Raw genomic sequence first — 20,323 nt, 5'->3', positions numbered from 1 at the left:
CGGAGAAAAAAAGCCCAACAACCACCTGCAATTCTGGTATTTAGATTGTGGATTAAGCTAGCTGCCTCTTGTGGAAACACTTAGCTACCGCTAACATTCACACACTTAGCAGTAAGAGTAACAACCCTTTCAAAGCCAAGACAAGGTAGGAGACCCCTTGAATTATGACCATAGCATGCTCAAGACCTCATAAAATGGTGATTTCCTACAGGCAGTCCAAAGAAAAACAACGTATTTTATTGTGATATTTTAAAGTCAGAGTTAGCCTAGCATGATCTACAAAGGATTGCTTTCACTAGCCGTAATGTACTGGACGTGTGCTGTACAGCTGTGTTATTTACTGAAATAGAAATTGGACAAAGCTCAAAAGATACAACATCCCACCCCGCAATTTAATATCTAATTCTTAAACGTGGAGACAGCTTTGTTCAACTTAGCCAACATTCCCCAGGCACTTTGTAATATGAGTCTATTGATTGAGGTAAAGGCCTACAGCTGCAAGTGGATTATGCCGGGCTGAGTTAATGTAATGGACAGACTGTTTGGCTCCCTCCCTAAGCCGCTACACTCTACACAAGAGGATGTACATTCTTTAGGTCACTTGGTTTTGCAGTGGGGGATCGTCTGGGCCTTCTAGGCCTTCAGAAAAGGCCTACATTTCTGTTTATTTTTCATACAACCATCATGCTTGATGTAAACTCTGAAAGTGTTGCTGTACTACTGTATACTTAAACCAATTTTTAAAAAATTATACCTGATTAAATGGTTGAGATGTAAACAGTCATTCACAGTGGATTGGTGTCAAACTAGAGATATTTACCGAGTCATAATTGTTCACAGTGGTGGTGACAGGAACCAGACGTCTGAAGATATGAATGCCTCTGCAAGCTCACTCACAGTAAGTTAGTACAAAGAACAGTTATAAATACTCGGCCTGATGTCTGACACATTGTTTTGCGATAATGTTTTGGCTTAAAATGTGTTTTAATCCATTGATTAAATAACATCAAGAGATGATTTGCCTTTGGGGTGATTTTTATTAAAAGCATCTTACAAGAGCAACACACAAAGCAACATCAATAATTGACATTTAAATGACCTGTACAATTAGGGTTTGCAAAACATGCATCAGATACATTACGTTATCATCATCGTCAACATTAATATTATCAACTTCATCAATGGCATTTACCTTATACATAAAACCATACAGACACATTTCAGAAATCACACTTAATTCGGTTTTTGGGTTTTCCATTCGCTCAAACCCAAACTGGACTATTAAAATAGAACAACAATGGCTATAAAGGAAAGGCGGCACTTAATCACTTCTACAGTACGAAAATTCAAATAAAAAGACAAGAAGCCCTCGAAGAAACGCTCCAGACAATCTTCCGCTATCTGAAGGTGTTAAGTTCTTTTTTTTTTTTTTTTAAAACAATAATCTCTTCTCATAGGTGCCACGACTGGCCCTGGTGGCTACATCCAAAAGAACTTCGAGCCCTATTGAAAATATAAACGTAGGCCACTTGATAACTTAGTGCTGTGCTACCTCTGGACGACAAGCCACCTTCGCAAAAGCTGTTTTCACGCCATAGTAACTCCTACGGTTAATCGCTAACATTACAGTACACACGGGTAAACAGAGACTCAGCTGTCAGTAAAGTGGAACACTTCCTAAGTGAAAGGGGGTCACTAAATTGTGGAGTTCAAACACAGCTGTGGAAGGCAACACATGCTTCATTATACCGGCTATAGTACAGATGCACCACACGAGACGCCCTACGATGGGGCAGCACCAGAGAAGGGAGGGTCAGTAAGTCCATATCTCCCAGACCTGGGATAAACATCACCTATGGAGCTTGGAAATACAACAATTAAAAGACAATAATAACTAAGCAAAATAATCTAATGGACAGTGCTATGCAGGTCTAAAAGAGTACATTTGGTCACTAAATAACTAGGAATAATACTAGCGCAGAAATGGCAAGCGCCAGCTGCTTTGGAAACAAATGACTAGGGAGGTAAGATAATCTATTGCCCCAAAATGAAAGAAACCTATAATCTATAATCTAGGAAGGTTAGATTAGGAAAGAAAAAAAAAGTCATATCTACACCATTTTCAGCCTTGTATCATGTAAAATGTTCCTTCATAGTATCCTCTCCCCAAAGTTCCCAAAGGCACAGTAATTAAGATTAGCAGGGATTCTGCGGTCATGCGCTGCTTAATTGAATTGCGCTCTATAATTAAATCAAGTGACTTTTTTCATGTCCTACGGTAGCGTCTGACATTGCGTTATCCTTCGCCACAGTTGAGTTAGCTGCCATGTGAACTTTCAATGCCAAACTCCTTGTACCGCTAGCAGGACGCAGCATTCCCTACAGGCCTTACGGAAGGGCACAGGTATGAAAGATACCAGGGTTGCTTTCAGGGATTATGTTGTGTATAAATAAGCCATAAATACATGACCTGCTTTTGCAATTGTATACCATGGATAAACCCGACGTTGAAAATTAATTAACGTAAGCAACAGCGCGTGCAAACCCCCCCCCCAAAAAACGAAATCCCTCAAGTTACATTCACACGAGCCCTTGTGCAAAAAGCTCTGAAAGAATATCTCTCAAACAAAACAATTCATCTACAGTACTCAGCAAAAGTCAGAGACCACCCTTCATTTCATTCATTTCCAGCAGAAGCAGTTGTTAAGTACACGTTGTGCAATTGTCAGATAAGACAGAAGATCCTCCTCCCTGCAAAAGGGAGGGGAACATCGACAGGAGTGTCCAAAACTGAAAAGAAAAAAAAAAGATATAAAGAAAATGGGACACCTGACAACCACCTGCAACACCTAGTAGACCACCAAAATGGTCCCCACCAGATACATTATATACTTCCAAGCTTTCATCTTGAAAATACAAGCACCAAACAAAGAAGTTGCTGGTGTTCTCAGAACAACGGACCAGGCACTCAAGAGTCCGGTCAACACTGAACGTGTTTGTGAGAAGCAGGAAATGAAACCAACTTCTAAGACTGAACTTTGGAGGTGTGGCTGCAGATTTCTTTTTCGTCATGCTGAAAAATTAATTACTGCCCATTTTGACAGGAAATGAAATAAATCAAAGTGTGGTCGCGCTGAACCTTGGTAAGTGCAGTTTACCACGTATGCTACGAGTTGACAGAACCAATATGAATCATCACATAAAACAAAGTGGACTGTTTGTTGTTTTTATCCCAGGTCTGATCTATCCATGCTAGCACTCAGTCGGACCAGAGTCTATTTCGCAGAACTGGTTTAAGATGCATTATCAGGTGTTGGCCACAGCCAGTATCAACAACCAAGGCAAGAACTTATATTTGGTAGAACTGGGTGAAACAAGACAACCTTCAAGCTTCTTAAACCAACTCTACGAAACATCAATGTCTTATGAAAGCCCTGGAAAAAGAAAGTCAAAATCACACCAAACCAAACATAAACTTGGGTTAGGTCGGAAGGCAAACAGGACTCCTGAAGACAGAGGGAATATGCGAAAGGGATGGGAACAGCGGTACAGTAGCAATCTTGAGACGCAGTCCTTGGCGTATTCACAGAAAAAAAACACTGGCAGTTTAGCGTCTTGGTGGACGCAGTTCTTCGGTAATGGACGGGGTAGACAGGAGAGGTGGAGCAGATCTGAACTGTCTATGCAGCTTTTTCGCTGTGCGTGCATTTAGGTCCAGTCTGGTGTACGCCTTGTGGTGGAATGGGATCTCAAACCCTTGGGAGGAAAGGATGTGGGCTTGTTACGATGCATGCTTTGGCTGTTGCCAAACAAGTGCAGGTGCTAAAGCACAATCTTTACAGAATTCATGGACTTCAAACGAAGCAGAATGTATGTTCACACGATGACCCGGCAGTCTTTATAAATCACACTGAGACAATTCACTTCAACTTGCTCTAGCAACTGATTTCCGCTACGATGCAGTTTCACTCTGGATTTGACTTGACTTGTATCTAAGACCGTATGACCAAAACACCAGAGTCACTTGGTCACACCTATGCAGGTATGATTCAATACAGTGACTGAGTGTCTGAAGTGTCCTCCTGTTAGCCCTAGGATGGCTAATATAGGGCCTGCTGGATGCGTGTAATGTTGTATACTGTAACCCAATAATGTAAAATTTGTGTGAAATCTAGATTTGGTAAAAAATCCAGAATGCCTTATTTTTAACCAAACTGTCTTAAAAAACAGGGTCATCATAAACACCAAAGAAAAACTATTAATAAAGTACTAGAATCTCTTGTGTGGATCAATGTGCGGTTGAAAGGAATATGCAGAGTCCAAACTCTCTGCATCTCCACATATTACTTCCATATACATCTAAAATCCATTAAAAAATACTTTTCAATTTCATCAATGGCAACTCTCTTTTTGGGAAGCTGAATATTTTTATGGCAAGTTCTTATTGGGGTTACTGGGTGAAGAGTCTATTAGCTGGAGAGGCCTAGGTGGCAGAAAGGGTGGAAAAGCTGGGGCTCTTCGCTTGGGACGGGGACGGGGGTGTGGAATCTGTGGAACTGGCTCCAGGCTTGCAGAATTCCTTAATGGTGACAGTGAGTTGGTTGGTGGCCACGTCAGTGACTACCACGTTGGCGCAGCTGGGTGCCCGTTCAGGGCGCCAGTCAGGGTTGCCCCTTTTCAAGGCCTTCTTCTCTGCTGTCGGGCGAGAATTGGCACCTTCAGACGCCCGGAATCGTCGGCACGGCTTCCTCCTTCCACCCTTCGGTGGGGCGGGGAGTTTCTGAGCCCTCTCATCTTCATCTTCAGGTGATGATGATGAGGAAGAAGAGAGGGATGGTGAGGAGGGCAGGAAGGATGTGGGACTGGATGCTGATCCAGGCTTGGCACCACTGCTGCGACTCTGAGGAACGCCAGAGCAACGGGAAGGAGTTTCTGGGCTTAGCACTGGAGGGGACGATGGGGCAGTCTCGGGTGGTGCCTGTGGAGGGCCAGGCTGGATTTGGGGTGGAGAAGGAGCGTCACTTTCAGACCCGCTGGAGCTAGAAGGTGAAGGGGGTGACTGGTATGGAAATTTGGGCTTTGAAGGACGGCCTGGGCCCCTGCCTTTAGCTACAGGGGTAGATCCCGCTCTTTTGCTAGTCTGGACTGAAACAGGTAGGCATGGCTGAAGTCCAAACGGCTGCCCGTACATGGGGAAGCCAAGCATTTTCATGGGAGGCTGGAAGGGCCTGTAGGGCATGTCGCCCTGCTTCTTCCCAATGATGCGATTCCGGGATGGGAGCTGCGCCCGTCCTTGCTGTGTCTGTGCCGGCCTTCTGTTGGTCGCTCCGCCACCGTATTTGTCGATGACCTTCAGATTGAGGATGATGCGACCCCGCTTGACCTCTCGTGGCTTGACTCTACGGTTGAGGATGCGCACAGTCTCAGAGAATGGAGAGATGGGCAACCGGGAGGAAAAGGAGGAGCCATCTGGGTCGGGACGGGGTAACGGTCGGCGAGACATCCGGTGGCAGCGATGGATGTCCTTCTTCAGCTTGTGAGACGCAGCCAAGGAGTGCAGTCTGGGTGTGGGAGCTAGGGAAGCAGATGATGAGGAAGATGGAGGATTAGGAGTGACAGCGGCTGAGGAGGAAGAGTGAGGAGGAGTGTGACGAGCGCTGGACCCTCGGGATGACGTTTCACCTGTTTGAGCTCTTGCCTAGAGGAGGAAAAAAGGTTAAAATATACAGCAAACCCAACAAGAAACTAAAAATGTTATGTAATTAGAAGTATAACCTGAAAGAAAGAGCACTGAATTTAAAAAGTGTTTAAAAAACCATTATAATGAAAACAGAATTAAATATCGCGTGTCGTGAAAATGTCTTGAAGTATCAAGGTACAATGTTCTGGCCAATTTGCCCACCCCTAAACTGGAACAAGGCTAAATTAAGAACAAACACAAGCTCAAACCTTGAGGAGAAAGTTTTTTGGTTTAGGTCCCCGCTTCTTTGGGCCATAGAGCTCTTGCTCCCGCTCCCTATGATCAGGAGGGAAAAAGCGCCGTTAGAACACACAACAATTGGACGGACGGGACTTACAAGCTACAGCGAAACAATGGACCACTGTATGACCAGTGTGCACCCTGGGGGACAATACAGTTTACAAAGTGCATGGTGCAAAAAGAATGCAAGTGTTTCTCCATGGCTGTTAAATCTTTTTATTTACAGAAAGGAGACTACTATAAATACTAAAAGCATATTGTCATTTTATATGAATCAGTTTTCACGTGATGCACAATAAAAGAAGCTGGGAAGCTGTGGAAAATGCAGATTCTACACTTTCAAACCACATCTGTGTTTGTAAGTAAAAAAGGAGACATTCTATGATTTGAGTTTGATGAAAACACTGTTCAGTCCTGACAATTTAGCCATGTTTCTGTTAGTGTTTGACTATAGGTTTTGTTATTGTACTAAATTACATTTTTCTTTTTCCTGAGCATATTGTGGATATATATATATATATATATAATATATACATTATATATTCAACATGCATTGAAAATCTTTCCATTTTCCTTCTGTGCCAGGATGTACATTGCAAGCAAAAAGTCTGAAAGCGCTAGTGAAAGTGCTTTTATTCGCATTTCTTTTTAATTAAATGAAGGTTTTTTAAATTACCAATTACTTTATTGGTATAGCGACTTTTTAACCTTAATTTAAAAAAATTCATGTAATTTAGCAGATCAAATCTTTTTTGATCAAACTAAGGGGCAGTTGTGGGCTGGAGGTTAGGGAACCAGCCCTGTGACCAGAAGGTTGCTGGTTTGATCCCCTGGGCCGACAGCACATGACCGAAGTGCCCTTGAGCAAGACACCTAACCCTCAACTGTTCCCTGGGCGTTGCGGATAGGGCTGCCCACCGCTCCGGGCAAGTGTGCTCAGTGCCCCCCTAGTGTGTGTTCACTAGTGTGTATGTGGTGTTGCACTTCACGGATGGGTTAAATGTGGAGGTGAGATTTCCCCCGTTGTGGGACTAATAAGGGATACTTAATCTCAATCTTAAATCCTCCCAAGAGTCATAAACTTAGATTCATAAACTTAATAATACTTTTGAACATACTAATCAGCAACCTCCTTGTTTCTACACTCATCTATTTTATCAGGAACCACTGATGAAGGACTAGAGGACGACCAACACAAACTGTGCAGCAGCAGACTTTACATCTATAAGGTGGATCAACAAGGTAGGATTGTCTAATAGAGTGGACAGTGAGTGGACACAGTGTTTCAACTCCAGCAGCACTGCTGTGTTTGATCCACTCAGACCAGCACAACACACCACCACCACCACATCAGTGTCACTGCAGTGCTGAGAATGATCCACCACCCAAATAGTACCTATTTGTGTGTGGGGGTGGGGGGGTGCTTGAAGAACAGGATAACAAAAGCAGATGGACTACACTCCACTATGCTCTACACTTCTCTACTGTACACTGCACGTAACCCTACATTCTGCACTACAGTGCATTGCACACTACACTACACTCTACAGTACACTGCACTCCACACTACAGTACACTGCACACTACACTTCTCTACAGTACACTGCACTCCACACTACACTACACTGCACACTACACTTCTCTACAGTACACTGCACTCCACACTACACTACACTGAACACTACACTTCTCTACAGTACACTGCACTCCACACTACACTACACTGAACACTACACTTCTCTACAGTACACTGCACACCACACTACACTTCTCTACTGTACACTGCACACCACACTACACTTCTCTACTGTACACTGCACACCACACTACACTGAACACTACACTTCTCTACAGTACACTGCACACCACACTCCACACTACAGTACACTGCACAGTACGCTCCACACTACACACCACACTACACTGAACACTACACTTCTCTACTGTACACTGCACGTAACCCTACATTCTGCACTACAGTGCATTGCACACTACACTACACTCTACAGTACACTGCACTCCACACTACAGTACACTGCACACTACACTTCTCTACAGTACACTGCACTCCACACTACAGTACACTGCACACTACACTTCTCTACAGTACACTGCACACTACACTTCTCTACAGTACACTGCACACCACACTCCACACTACAGTACACTGCACAGTACGCTCCACACTACACACCACACTACACTGAACACTACACTTCTCTACAGTACACCACACTCCACACTACAGTACACTGCACAGTACGCTCCACACTGCACACCACACTACACTGAACGCTACACTTCTCTACAGTACACTGCACTCCACACTACAGTACACTGCACAGTACGCTCCACACTACACACCACACTACACTGAACACTACACTTCTCTACAGTACACCACACTCCACACTACAGTACACTGCACAGTACGCTCCACACTACACACCACACTACACTGAACGCTACACTTCTCTACAGTACACTGCACTCCACACTACAGTACACTGCACAGTACGCTCCACACTACACACCACACTACACTGAACACTACACTTCTCTACAGTACACTGCACTCCACACTACAGTACACTGCACAGTACGCTCCACACTACACACCACACTACACTGAACACTACACTTCTCTACAGTACACCACACTCCACACTACAGTACACTGCACAGTACGCTCCACACTACACACCACACTACACTGAACACTACACTTCTCTACAGTACACTGCACTCCACACTACAGTACACCGCATTCCTCTACAGTACACGCCACACTACAGTACACTACACATTACACACTCCACTCCACACCCCTACCTGGCCAGACATTGTATTTGATATAGGAACCGCGACGTCTCTGATTGGTGGAGCTTTCTTTAGGACATATGGGTGCTTAACTTTGTTTTTGGCAAAATCACGTTTTACTCCTTCATATCTCGTAAAGAAAAACGTTATATGAAGGAGTAAAACGTGATTTTTCCAAAAACAAAGTTGAAAATCAAGCTGCTTCATGGTTTGAACTGGAACATATCATCTCACAACCACGTAGGTCACGGTAAGTCCATGTTGGCTGGATAAAATGTTATGGTGAAAATCAAGTTTCCTTTGGTCATTATGAATGGGATGTTTTATACTCATGGAACCAGACTGAACATACCTTGACCAACTGGCATAAAGCTGCCAAAGAAACATCAGGATTGGTGCAACAACTGGCTGGAGTTTAGACACCAACGTTTAAACATTTTACTCTGAGCAGATGGGAAACCTGAGAGAGGTTTGTGGAGTAATTTGTTTGTACATACGAGTTTTGAATGTGAAGAGCAAGTTGTCAAGCTCTGAGTGAGACCAGAGCGTTTTGCACGTCAGAGTTCTGAAGGGGAAACAAAAAACTGCTGAGTAGGTTTTTAAGTTTAGAGCGTTTCGTTGAGCAAATCTGAAGGTGTGCACTGACAAGTGCGTTCAGGTTTATTAACTGCAGGCTCAGAGCACCGCTGTCCTCTCAACGTGCAATATTCCTTTCTCAAACATCACAATCTTTTCTCAGATATTTTGGCAGAAAATTAACTCCAAATACATATAACAAATATTCTGGAAAATCTTTGATTTCACGTATTCCTGAAAAACAAAAAAGTAATGTCAGCCGATATATTGGATTTTCGAATCCTCAAATATCGAAATTGGTATCTGTCTTAAATTCCCACATCCCACAAAACCCTGAACATATATAATAATTAATATATAATTATATAATATAACATTAACGACAAGAAAAATACACCTGGAAAGAAAAAGGCACAAGACGAATGAAAATATGAGCAAGACTACAACAACCAAGAGCAGAAGTGTTCGTCTGGTAGCATCATTTGCATTTTCCTTGTTAATGAATATTAGTACACAACCACACAGTTGACCTGAAATTGCTTCAATCCTTAAAAAATGAGTACAGTAGTACGTTCTGTAGCACTATGAAAGATTCAAAACAGACTACCCCGTCCATACGTTTACATACACCGATCAGGCCTAACATTCTGACCACCTCCTTGTTTCTACGCTCATTGTCCATCTTATCAGCTCCTCTTACTGTATAGCTGCACTCTGTAGTTCTACAGTTACAGACTGTAGTCCATCAGTTTCTCTGATACTTTGTTACCCCCTTTTACCCTGCCAATCAGAACAGGGGCAATTTACATGCATCGTTCTTAAAAGTGCAGTGATGAAAACAGCCTGTTTAACACTAAGAGATAAAGAGAGAGTGCAATACTGAATTTGATGTTTTTGGTACATGAACCTACATAAGTGTCATAAAAGGACCTCAAAAATGAAACGTAAGACAAATGGGGTCTGCTGAGCCGAACCTACTTCTGCTCGAAGGCTGTGATGAGCCGACCGTCCAGGATGTTTTCTTCTGGCTCCCATGTGCTGTGCCTGTGAGGTGTGCACAAACACAATACAGTCAAGATAACAATGCAATAAAAAGTCTACAACGTTCCAGGTGACGCCAACCCCTGAACCCCTCGACCCCTGGAGACCACAACTTTCAAGCTGAATTCAGCTTTAACAGATCACTATTCCACAGTGGGATCCTGCTCGAACTGGACCCTCTGCCCGTGAAGCGATCGTCAAGGGGATTGTGGTGCATATTTTAGACCACAGAGCCAACAACTGATAGTCTCTTTACAACATGACTTTATTATTAGGGATGCATCGATACGGATACTGATATTGGGCCAATCCAGTGCTCATTTACTCGTATTTTTAAAACATCACCGATACCAACATCCTGATACCAGCTGATATCCTGTGACGTAAGGCGAGCTGGCAGTGGCCGAGGGTATGCTCACACAGGGAAGTGCCGGACACAAGCAGGTTGTGCATAAAGGAGTCACTTTAAACGCTCTACCTTGGCATATTCCCACCGGGAATTCACTGTGCGATTTTAGCCCACAAACACAACCGCTTCCCTTCTAATCTGAAACGAGAAACTGACAAACACTAAAAAGTCAGATTCTTGTTTGAATCGTCCCGTTCTACCTTACATGGTGCAGTGGGTACATTCTGGCGCCCCAGGCACCATTTAAGGCGGAATGGAAAAATTCTAAAAAGAAGCTGGCAAATGAGAAGCTGACTTGAGCCTCAATTTATAGGAAACTGTTCCACTTCTGAGGAAAAGTTTCCTGCCAGAGATGCGAGAAAAGCAGCTACAGCTGAGCTGAAGCTTAAAGCAGAACAAAGGAAGTATTCATTTATGCATTTTTTGGCCTATACTAGCACATCAGAACATACTGAGACATATTTACAGCCAAGATTGTAAAACGGACATAAATTGTTTGGGTTAGATTTTTGTTGAAAGGACAATTTTAACAGTGGTTGGTTAGTGTAGTGATTAACACCTTTGCCTTCTACGCTGTAGACTGGGGTAGCACCCTACACTATACCAATAAGGGTCCTTGGGCAAGACCCCTAACACCACCTTGGCCTACCTGTGTAAAGTGATCAAATTGGAAGTCGCTCTGGATAAGAGCGTCAGCAAAATGCCGTGAATGTAAATGTAACAGTTGGGTTGCTGACCATTGGGCTAGCCAAACGGAGGCGAAAAAAAGTCAGCATTTGCGACTGAAGCCCATTTATGTGAGCGTACTCTGTTTATCCGAACACAGTAGCGAGGTATAAACTAGGGCTGAACGATTTTGGCAAAATATCTAATCACGATTTTTCTGACCAATGTTGCCACCGCATTTTAAACTGCGATTATCTTATATAAATTGATTAAGCTATGAATAAGCTATAAATTGAGCTATGGACCTTTTTTGGCTAAAATGACCAGAGTATACTTTTTCTGGCTTGAGGCTTGAACGCCTAAGGCTGAGTGTTCATGACTTAAAATCTTAAGAGGTTCCTAAAACACAGAGCTTCACAAACTTAACGTCAGTTCTGTCGTGAAGGCGCTCAGACGACAGGGCAAAGAGAGAGAGAGAGAGTATACCACACAGCAAGTTTCGGCTATGAATAGGAACTCAAACTCCTAGATCTCCTCAGATCACATGACACAAGCAGAGCTAAACTTACTGGCCCTGCTTGTGCTTTTATGTGAAGCGCAAACTGGAGGTTAATATGGGTTGAGAAAAATTCTAAAGAGAGTGACCTGACGTCTGGATCCAACATTATAAACATGATAACAGCGGTTACCTGCCTGTGTTTCACACTCTTCTGTCTGTTCATGCACCTCTCTTCACTCTTCTAGCTCTCTGATTGGCTGTTTAATCAGCCGTTGAGTAAATATCTGGCCTTCTCACACTACTTGATTTATTTACAACTCAATACATTCACATTAAACATGTTCGAGAAAATCGCAAAGGCAAAGGATTGTGTAGTGTAGGCCCAGCCTAGCACACTGTGCCAGCCTGCCAGTTATTACGGGGCAGTCATGGGCTGGAGGTTAGGGAACTGGAAGGTCGCCGGTTCCATCCCCAGAGCCGACAGCACATGACTGAGGTGTCCTTGAGCAAGACACCTAACCCCCAACTGCTCCCCGGGCGCTGCGGATTGGGCTGCCCACCGCTCCGGGCAAGTGTGCTCACTGCCCCCTAGTGTGTGAGTGCTCACTAGAGTGTATGTGGTGTTTCACTTCACGGATGGGTTAAATGTGGAGGTGAGATTTCCCCGTTGCGGGACTAATAAGGGAACCTTAATTTGTGGCTGTGGCATCACAGCACATAGATGTTTGGTTGCTTCTGATGAGCTGAAACTCCATGTAATTAGCTTGAATCTCCCTACTTAAAACTTGCAACCTATCAGCATTGATAACACACTGTAATAACACAAATAAAAAAAATCACGATTCATCTTAACCTGTCTTTGCAAAACAGGCTGTCGGTGTACATTTCTCAGCATGCTTGCTCAGTACTCGGAAGCAGAGCGTGTTGTTTTGAACGCGACAGTCTTATCGATGGTCGCTGGTCGAGGGGCTGCGTTTTGTGCAGCATGTCAGGCTTTTTGTTCAGTGGGAGTTCATATACGTAAGCTTTGTCTGCATGGAACAAACCTTTTAAAGGTAGTGTGAGCCACTAAAGAACAAGACTACTAAAATTGCGCAGTGTATATCTGACTTTAGCGGACATTCAACTACCGCTTAACCAGCCGATCAAAAGTCTTCAGATGTACTTGCCGCGGGTGCTGAGGATCAAAACTATGAAACGTACTTTGCTTTATTTCAAATCAGATCGCTTTTAATGACTGCAATGTAACAGTTTAAGCGTTTACCCTAACAACTACTTTGTTCAAAGCAAGTTACTCAGTATGGTATTAGTGAGCGCTAAAACATACTCGTACTTGTGAAAAAAAAAATGGTTTTGATGCATCCCTGATCATTATGTATAAAAATCAAACGCATTAAGACAAATCCATGCACTTACTTCAATGCCCATCCTTTCCATTTAACCAGATATTCAATGCTGCCCTGCAGAAAAAGGGAACAACAGTTAAGAGTGCAATCAACAGTGCACAGAAATGCATGTTAACGCTTATAGGCTTGCATGGTGTTACTGCTAGTAGCCTGCTGTGCCTTCTGCTCTTTGCACCATGCAACATTTTGCAATGCTCCTAACCTGCAAACAAGCTTGCAGCCAGTTATGCATCGCGCAGAAAAGCATGCAAGGCAGCACACGGCCATTCTGACACAGCTGCACGCCCCCCTCTCGTGCATTTCGTTGATCTTTAAGGGGGCAACAAACGACGCGCGCAACTAAACTAGAAAAGCATCGTGCACGCGCGCATTCGTATGTATGTATATATGTGTTTTCGCTGTTGCACTGCGGCTAAATATGGACGGCTAGTGGTCGAGCTGCGAGCAGTAGGCCTCCCTCCTTCCTTCCTTCCTTCCTTCCCACCCCCCTTGTTTCCCCCCCTCCACCGTCCTCGCGCGCGGCGAGCAAAAAGCCGCCCGTCCGCGCCGCTCGCGCTCCTCACTTTCCGCACGCGCCGCTTCAGGATGGCTTCGGCGGCGAACACGCGGTCCCCCATGGCCGACAGCTCCATCGGTGATCCTGATCCAGGGAGCTCCGAGCCCGCTCCGCCACCGCCTCCACCTCCGCTCCTGAACCTACGCTACTCCTCCCCGCGGTCTGGCCGTCGGCGACTCCGCTTCGGCTCGAAAAAAACCGACAGCGGCAGAAGCGGCAGCAAAACAGCCGGGGCTGCCGAAGAACCGACTCCTCAAAGATTCGCTCTGGAGAGCCGTTTTTTTTTTTTTTTTTTTTTACAGTGAATCAATCGAACCGATTCGTACCTAGCCCTGAAGGTAGCTATATGGAGGCCACTATTTACTATATCGAGGCTGTGAAAATGTATTTGGGCCACAAATTAATATATTAAGGCCACAATTTGCTAAAGTTACTAATTGATATATTTAGGTCACAAATACATACCCTGCATTCACAAGTTGCCATATTGCTATATATACAAATGACTATATGGAGGAAACAACTTAATATATTTAGCCCACAAATATTTATACTGAGGTTGCACATTATTATAATCAGGCCAAAAATTACTATATTTAAGCTAGAAATTGGTATAACGAGGCCACAAAGTACTATATTAAGGCCACAAATTAATTTATTGAGGACACAAATGAATATAATGAGGCCACAAATTACTATATTGAAGCTATAAATTAGTATAACAAGGCCACAAAGTACTATATTGAGGCCACAAATTAATATAATGAGGCCACAAATTACTATATTAAGGCCACAAATTAATATATTGAGGACACAAATTACTATATTGAGGTTACAAATTAATATAATGAGGCCACAAATTACTATATTAAGGCCACAAATTAATATATTGAGGACACAAATTACTAAAGGCCACAAATTAATATATTGAGGACACAAATTACTATATTGAAGCTAGAAATTAGTATAACAAGGCCACAAAGTACTATATTGAGGCCACAAATTAATATATTGAGGACACAAATTACTATATTGAAGCTAGAAATTAGTATAACGAGGCCACAAATGACTATATTAAGGCCACAAAATGTGTCGTTTTAATTCACTTACATTGTCTATGGTTTCTGCGCAATGTTTATGTTTAGCAGGCTGAAAGCTCATGAATTTGTAAAATACCACCAGGATTTTAAATCCTCTGTTCCTCTCGCTGTAACACCGCCGCGGTGCTGAAGTCTATTTTTCAGCCTGACTTCTTATAAAATGTGTTTGTTTTTGTAGTTTGAGCTCGTAAAAGTCTTCTGAGTGATTTCTGTGGGACAGGCCGAGGGATGCTAATGACATTCAAATGTGCAGTGCTCCAATGAATCAATGAATCAATGAATCACTAGAACCATAGAAAGGGTCAGTTGAAAAGGAATCGATTCGATTAACTGAATCGAACTGGGTTATCGCTAGCCCGGGAGAGAACTGGAGTCACGTGTCGAGGGGTCCGGTCAGCCCCCCCCCCCCCCCCCCCCCCCCCCCCCCCCCCCCCCCCCCCCCCCCCCCCCCCTAGCAACGGGGGAGACCCACATACCAACAACAGAAACATGCATAACAAGCGTTTGATCGTAATCTAGTACGTAAATAAAGCTGAAAATGATGACAATTTAATAGTGTGACATGCCAGTTAAAACTGCTTTTAACATCTGTAATTTGTGGGGGGGAGAAAATGAAAAATCCTGCGTGGAACTGTGTTTAGTGCGTTGTACAGTCCTTAATATATTAGACGTCTTTCTGCAGAAAGCATTTATATATATTTATATATTTTTTAAAACATCGCGTACAGGCTTTGCGTCGTTGGACTAGAGCGACGTGAGACTTTTATTTTGTCAAAATTCTAGCTTGCTAGGTAGTTTTACAAATAATTTAAGATCTTAATCTGAATTTCAGTAAAAAAAAATCAACTGGCGTATGCGATATACTTTATATATCTTGCTGTATTTTTTAAAAGTTGGAGGATATTTTTTTGAGGCTAAAAGAGTGAAATGATTTATGATTTTGACTTACGTCTAAGCTAACTAACGTTAATTGTGTCTGCTGAAAAAAGCAGAGGATGCTCTTCTGTGGTCCCGCCTTCTACACCACAAACGCGCCGCTGATTGGCCGAGGGGCGTAGACGAGAGCACATCCTGGCAGCTAATTGGGTCCGACACACATCCTTCAAATGTGAGGCTGGTTCGGTTGAAGTGGTTGTTGATGTCCCGTCAAAAAGTCAGAGCGGCTTAAAGCGGAGCGGCTGAGGAGGCGGAATTAAGGTAAAACTATTAGCGAGATAACAACACGGCATTTTATCTGTGTGTTTTCAGAGGAAACGAAAGTGTATAACAACGAGGAAAGACATTAGCAGGGAATTTTGAACTCACGAGGCTGACGTTTGCTTCTGGTTCGAATTGTCCCGTTCCACCTTAAATGGTGCAGCATTTACATTCTGGGGCGCCGGAATGTAGTCTAACTGCTACATCATTTAAGGTGGAACGGGACAATTCGAATAAGAAGCTAACTTCAGCTTCGTTTTGAGCTCGCTGTTGGCAGCAGAGGCGGACTGTTTTCTGCCCAGTGGCATGAATGAATTCAGTGAGCGTGTTTAGGGAGGACGGAACGAAAACGGGGCAAATTTTCCTAAAACGTCGACCGAGACATTGTCCCGGTTTCGTTGGCTTTAGTTATATAACCTTAACTCGACCACGTAGTCTGTCCAGGCAGCACTTTCGGTTTTTAGAATGACTTAAGTCGCTCCTTGTCAAAATTAAGGCAACGTGAAAACCTGTTTGGCGACCCGTAGTTGTAGTTCATCGTTATCCAGTTTGTAGTCCGTTACATCGAACTGGTTGCAGTTGTGGAGTCAAGTAAGGGCCTTTACCTCTCTGACCTCGCTCTGCTGCACACCCCACCTCCAGTCCACTGTATTTTAAGTAAAGATCCATTCTGGCCAAAATAAAGAAGTAAACATTGGTAAAGCCACTGTAAATAAGTCTACTTGCCCCCTAAAGTAATGCTAAGTCGTCTTTTGAGCAGGGGTGTTCAGAAAGGGACCAGATCACACTTCACACGCATCTTCTAAGCCGATTCTCCTTCTGGGTCGCGGGGGGGTGCTGGAGCCTATCCCAGCGGGCTAGGAAGGGCGGAAGGCAGGATACACCCTGGACAAATCACCAGTCCATCGCAGGGCAGACAGACGGACACATTCACTCACACCTAAGGGCAATTTTCCATGTCCAGTTGGCCTGAGTACATGTCTTTGGACTTTGAGGGTCACTGAGGATGTAAAATGTGGCAGTGACCCCTTAAACTCATATAACTCTTCCTGAGAAGTTATGGGCTGTGCATGTCCACACTGGTCAGTGAATCTCATCAGCGTGTAGAATCAGAGCTTTGAGCTACTGTGTTTCCTATCACTGCGCGAAAGATGCACGAGGCTTTTTTTTACCACTGGATTGCTCATTCGTAGTTAAATGGGTAACAACAACAGTAAAACATGACTTATGTATTGAGTATATTCCCATTCTAGGGAATGGGAATGCCCCACTGGGGGCAGTTATGGGCTGGAGGTTAGGGAACCAGCCTTGTGAAGGTCACCGGTTCGATCCCCAGAGCCTACAGTCCGTGACTGAGGTGTCCTTGAGCAAGACGCCTAACCCCAAACTGCTCCCCAGGCGCTGTGGATTGGGCTGCCTACTGCACTGGGCAAGTGTACTCACTGCCCCCTAGTGTGTGTGTGTGTGTGTGCTCACTAGTGTGTATGTGGTGTTTCACTTCACGGATGGGTTAAATGTGGAGGTGAAATTTCCCCGTTTGTGGGACTAATAAGGGTCTCTTAATCTTAATTCAAGTTCTTGCTTGTCAAACTATTCAGTTCGTGAGACAAACTGAAATGCTTGGTCATGTTCTTTATATGTCAAATGCAGCATTCAGAAATCGCTTTATTAAACTACATTATTTATAATGTACTTTATTTATTATGTACATTACTATATTACATTTATTATATCCTTTGAAATATGGGGCACATGCAGTTCTATCTTGCCAGAATCGCTGGTTCTCGGTGTTAAGTTTGCTGTGTAGCTGTAGTCTTGACTAAATGTGGGTCAGTAAAGGAAGCTACAGGTCTAGTCAGAGAAGAAAGGCACTTAAACCTTAGCTAACTTCATTAACACAGCGTGTCATGTTCCACTGTAAGTTTACAGTCCAGTCATGCTACCACCACCAGGTGAAAGGACGAACTGGTGCTCCGCTTAATTAACATTAAATGCTAGTTTTAAGACCAGGATTTCCGTTTAAGTAGCGATTTAAAGGGAAATTCCACGTGTTTAAGAGAGAAATCTCTATAATTCAATCACTGAGATGTAAACAGAGTCACTCAGAGCGGTTTATTGTGAAATGGTTCATTATAGAGAAACGTACAGACTCCGATTTCTTTACACTGGTGATGAAGGGAACCAGGGATCACCATGAGTTTCTTATGGAACGTTGATGATGGTAAAATGATTAAAATCTGTTTTCTTTGGGGACTATTTTGCCTCACATCACCCTGCATGTGCTCCTCTGCCATGAGCGTGCATTGTAGCATTTTATATCAAACCACCCTGAATAACCTTTGATCTTAACTATTTAGAAATGTAAATAGAAATTGAAAAATTGGGTGGAATTCCTCTTCATCAGAGTCTTAATTTAGTTAATAGCCTTGCACTGTAAAGGTTTGTAGACTGGAAAACAGCCTGAGTAGGCATCACTCACCCTCCTCTGCTGGTCTCCTGTATCTCTCAATCCAGGTCAGAATGCAGTTCCTGGGCCGAATTTACGACACGGTCACTTCCGTATCCAACCTGTTCACCAACCCGTACCGGGTGCGGGAGGTGCAGCTGTCAGAGTATGGTGGCAAAGTGCGGCTCAAGCAGGAGGGGAGGGTGTTGCTGTACAGGAACATGTCCAGCCACTCCTGGGACTGTGTGCTGCTCTTACCCGAAAGCTCATCCATGGCACTGAGGTGAGTGTCAGACTTAAACCAGCCAGGAGGAGCTCTGGAAAGATCTTATTCAGAAAGATTCTGGAAAAGGGTTGTCGTGGTACCAGATCTTTGCCCTGTACGCAAAATATAGAGCTTTGATTTTATTTCAAAGGCGTCAGTCATTTGCAGATGAATGTGTTGCAGTTGTGATGTAATATTTTATTAAACAAATACAGTTTGAATCATGCAAATTCAAAGCGCCATTTACTCCCAGTGCTCTATGCCAAAACAATACAGTGAGCGGAAAAACATCGTCTGAACCGCCTGTTTATTGGATTGAACATGGAAAAATATTCAAATTGTTACAGCTTAATCACTTTAAAGGGCCTTTCTGGCCTAAAACTACAAACCCAGTTCTAAAAAAAGTTGGGCCTGTAGGTACAGTGCAAATAAAAACAGAAAGCAGTGATACACCGATCAGGCCTAACATTATGACCACCTCCTTGTTTCTACGCTCATTGTCTGTTTTATCAGCTCTACTTACTGTACTATGCACTTTGTAGATCTACATCTAACAGTTAAAAAAAAAAAAAACATTCCACGCACAAGGATTGCAAGAATTTTAGGTAATTCACCACCTAAGCAAGTCTGCACTATGCGCAGTGGAAGCTCTACGTCAACAACGTCCAGAAACACTGCCGCCTTCTCTGGGCTCAAGCTCGTCTGAAATGGACTGATGCATAGTGGAAATGTGTTTTTGTGGTCTGACGTGTGAACCTTTCAGGTTGCTTATAGAAATAATGGCCGTTATGTTCTCCAGCCCAAAAAAATGTTACCAGTGTAAAGTTCGTTGTATGCGGAGGTATTACTGTGTAGCCTGGACATCTCTGAAGGTTCCATTAAAGCGAAACATATTTTGGAGCAACATATGCTGTCTTCCCCACTTTTTCCGAGACACCCACAATTATTTCAACATGGCAACACCAAACCACATTCTGCATTTGTCACAACAGCATGGCTGCGTAATCAGAAAGTACAGGCGCCTGCAGTCCAGAACAGTCTACTGATGAAAATATGTGGCTTATTAAGCTCAGAATACGATAGCAAAGCTAGCACAGCTGAAGATTTGCATAACAGACGAATGGCAAAAAATTCTGCTTTCAAAACTGGATCAATTCGTCTCTCCAGACGCCAAATGTTTATTAAGTGCTGTTAAGAGAAAAGATGATGTGACACAGTGGTAAACATGCTTTTGTCCTAACATTTTTGGAACATGTCTCAGGCCTCAAATTTGGAATGAGCAAATATTTCCAAAAATCAGTGAAGTTGGTGGTTTCTGTTTTCATTAGTATTTCACAAGCTGTTCCAACGTTTTCGGAGTTG

The 20,323-nt window shown here is 43.4% G+C and overlaps 2 protein-coding genes across 3 annotated transcripts in view; one reads left to right on the top strand and one right to left on the bottom strand.

The window, feature by feature from the left end:
- Positions 1-1,017: 1,017 nt before the first annotated feature.
- Positions 1,018-14,207, bottom strand: cbx6a (chromobox homolog 6a). Its single transcript, XM_017713253.2, has 5 exons — positions 13,961-14,207; positions 13,408-13,451; positions 10,355-10,420; positions 5,950-6,016; positions 1,018-5,698 (listed from the first exon to the last, which is right to left on the bottom strand). Exons 1-5 carry the CDS (start codon positions 14,027-14,029, stop codon positions 4,484-4,486), a joined length of 1,461 nt encoding a protein of 486 aa, XP_017568742.2. The 5' UTR covers positions 14,030-14,207; the 3' UTR covers positions 1,018-4,483.
- Positions 14,208-16,098: 1,891 nt separating this feature from the next.
- The window catches only part of pla2g6 (phospholipase A2, group VI (cytosolic, calcium-independent)), a 43,057-nt gene continuing 38,832 nt past the window's right edge, over positions 16,099-20,323 (top strand). For both annotated transcript variants that reach the window (XM_037534429.1, XM_017713256.2), the window contains exons 1-2: positions 16,099-16,250; positions 18,765-18,979. In XM_037534429.1, coding sequence (XP_037390326.1) covers positions 18,771-18,979 — 209 coding nt within the window. In that variant the 5' untranslated portion in view covers positions 16,099-16,250; positions 18,765-18,770. The remainder of the gene's footprint in view (positions 16,251-18,764; positions 18,980-20,323) is intronic.

The sequence above is a fragment of the Pygocentrus nattereri genome, chromosome 25 (genome assembly GCF_015220715.1).
Source record: "Pygocentrus nattereri isolate fPygNat1 chromosome 25, fPygNat1.pri, whole genome shotgun sequence".
NCBI lineage: Eukaryota > Metazoa > Chordata > Actinopteri > Characiformes > Serrasalmidae > Pygocentrus > Pygocentrus nattereri.
Note: the sequence above shows the minus strand (reverse complement) of the source record. Positions and strands in the feature narration are given on the sequence as shown.

Coding starts and splice junctions, on each gene's coding strand:
- cbx6a (XM_017713253.2), bottom strand. CDS start 14,029: ATGGAGCTGTCGGCCATGGGGGACCGCGTGTTCGCCGCCGAAGCCATC. Junction 13,452..13,960: donor TGAAGCGGCGCGTGCGGAAA/GTGAGGAGCGCG, acceptor CTTTTTCTGCAG/GGCAGCATTGAATATCTGGT. Junction 10,421..13,407: donor TGGAAAGGATGGGCATTGAA/GTAAGTGCATGG, acceptor CACACCTCACAG/GCACAGCACATGGGAGCCAG.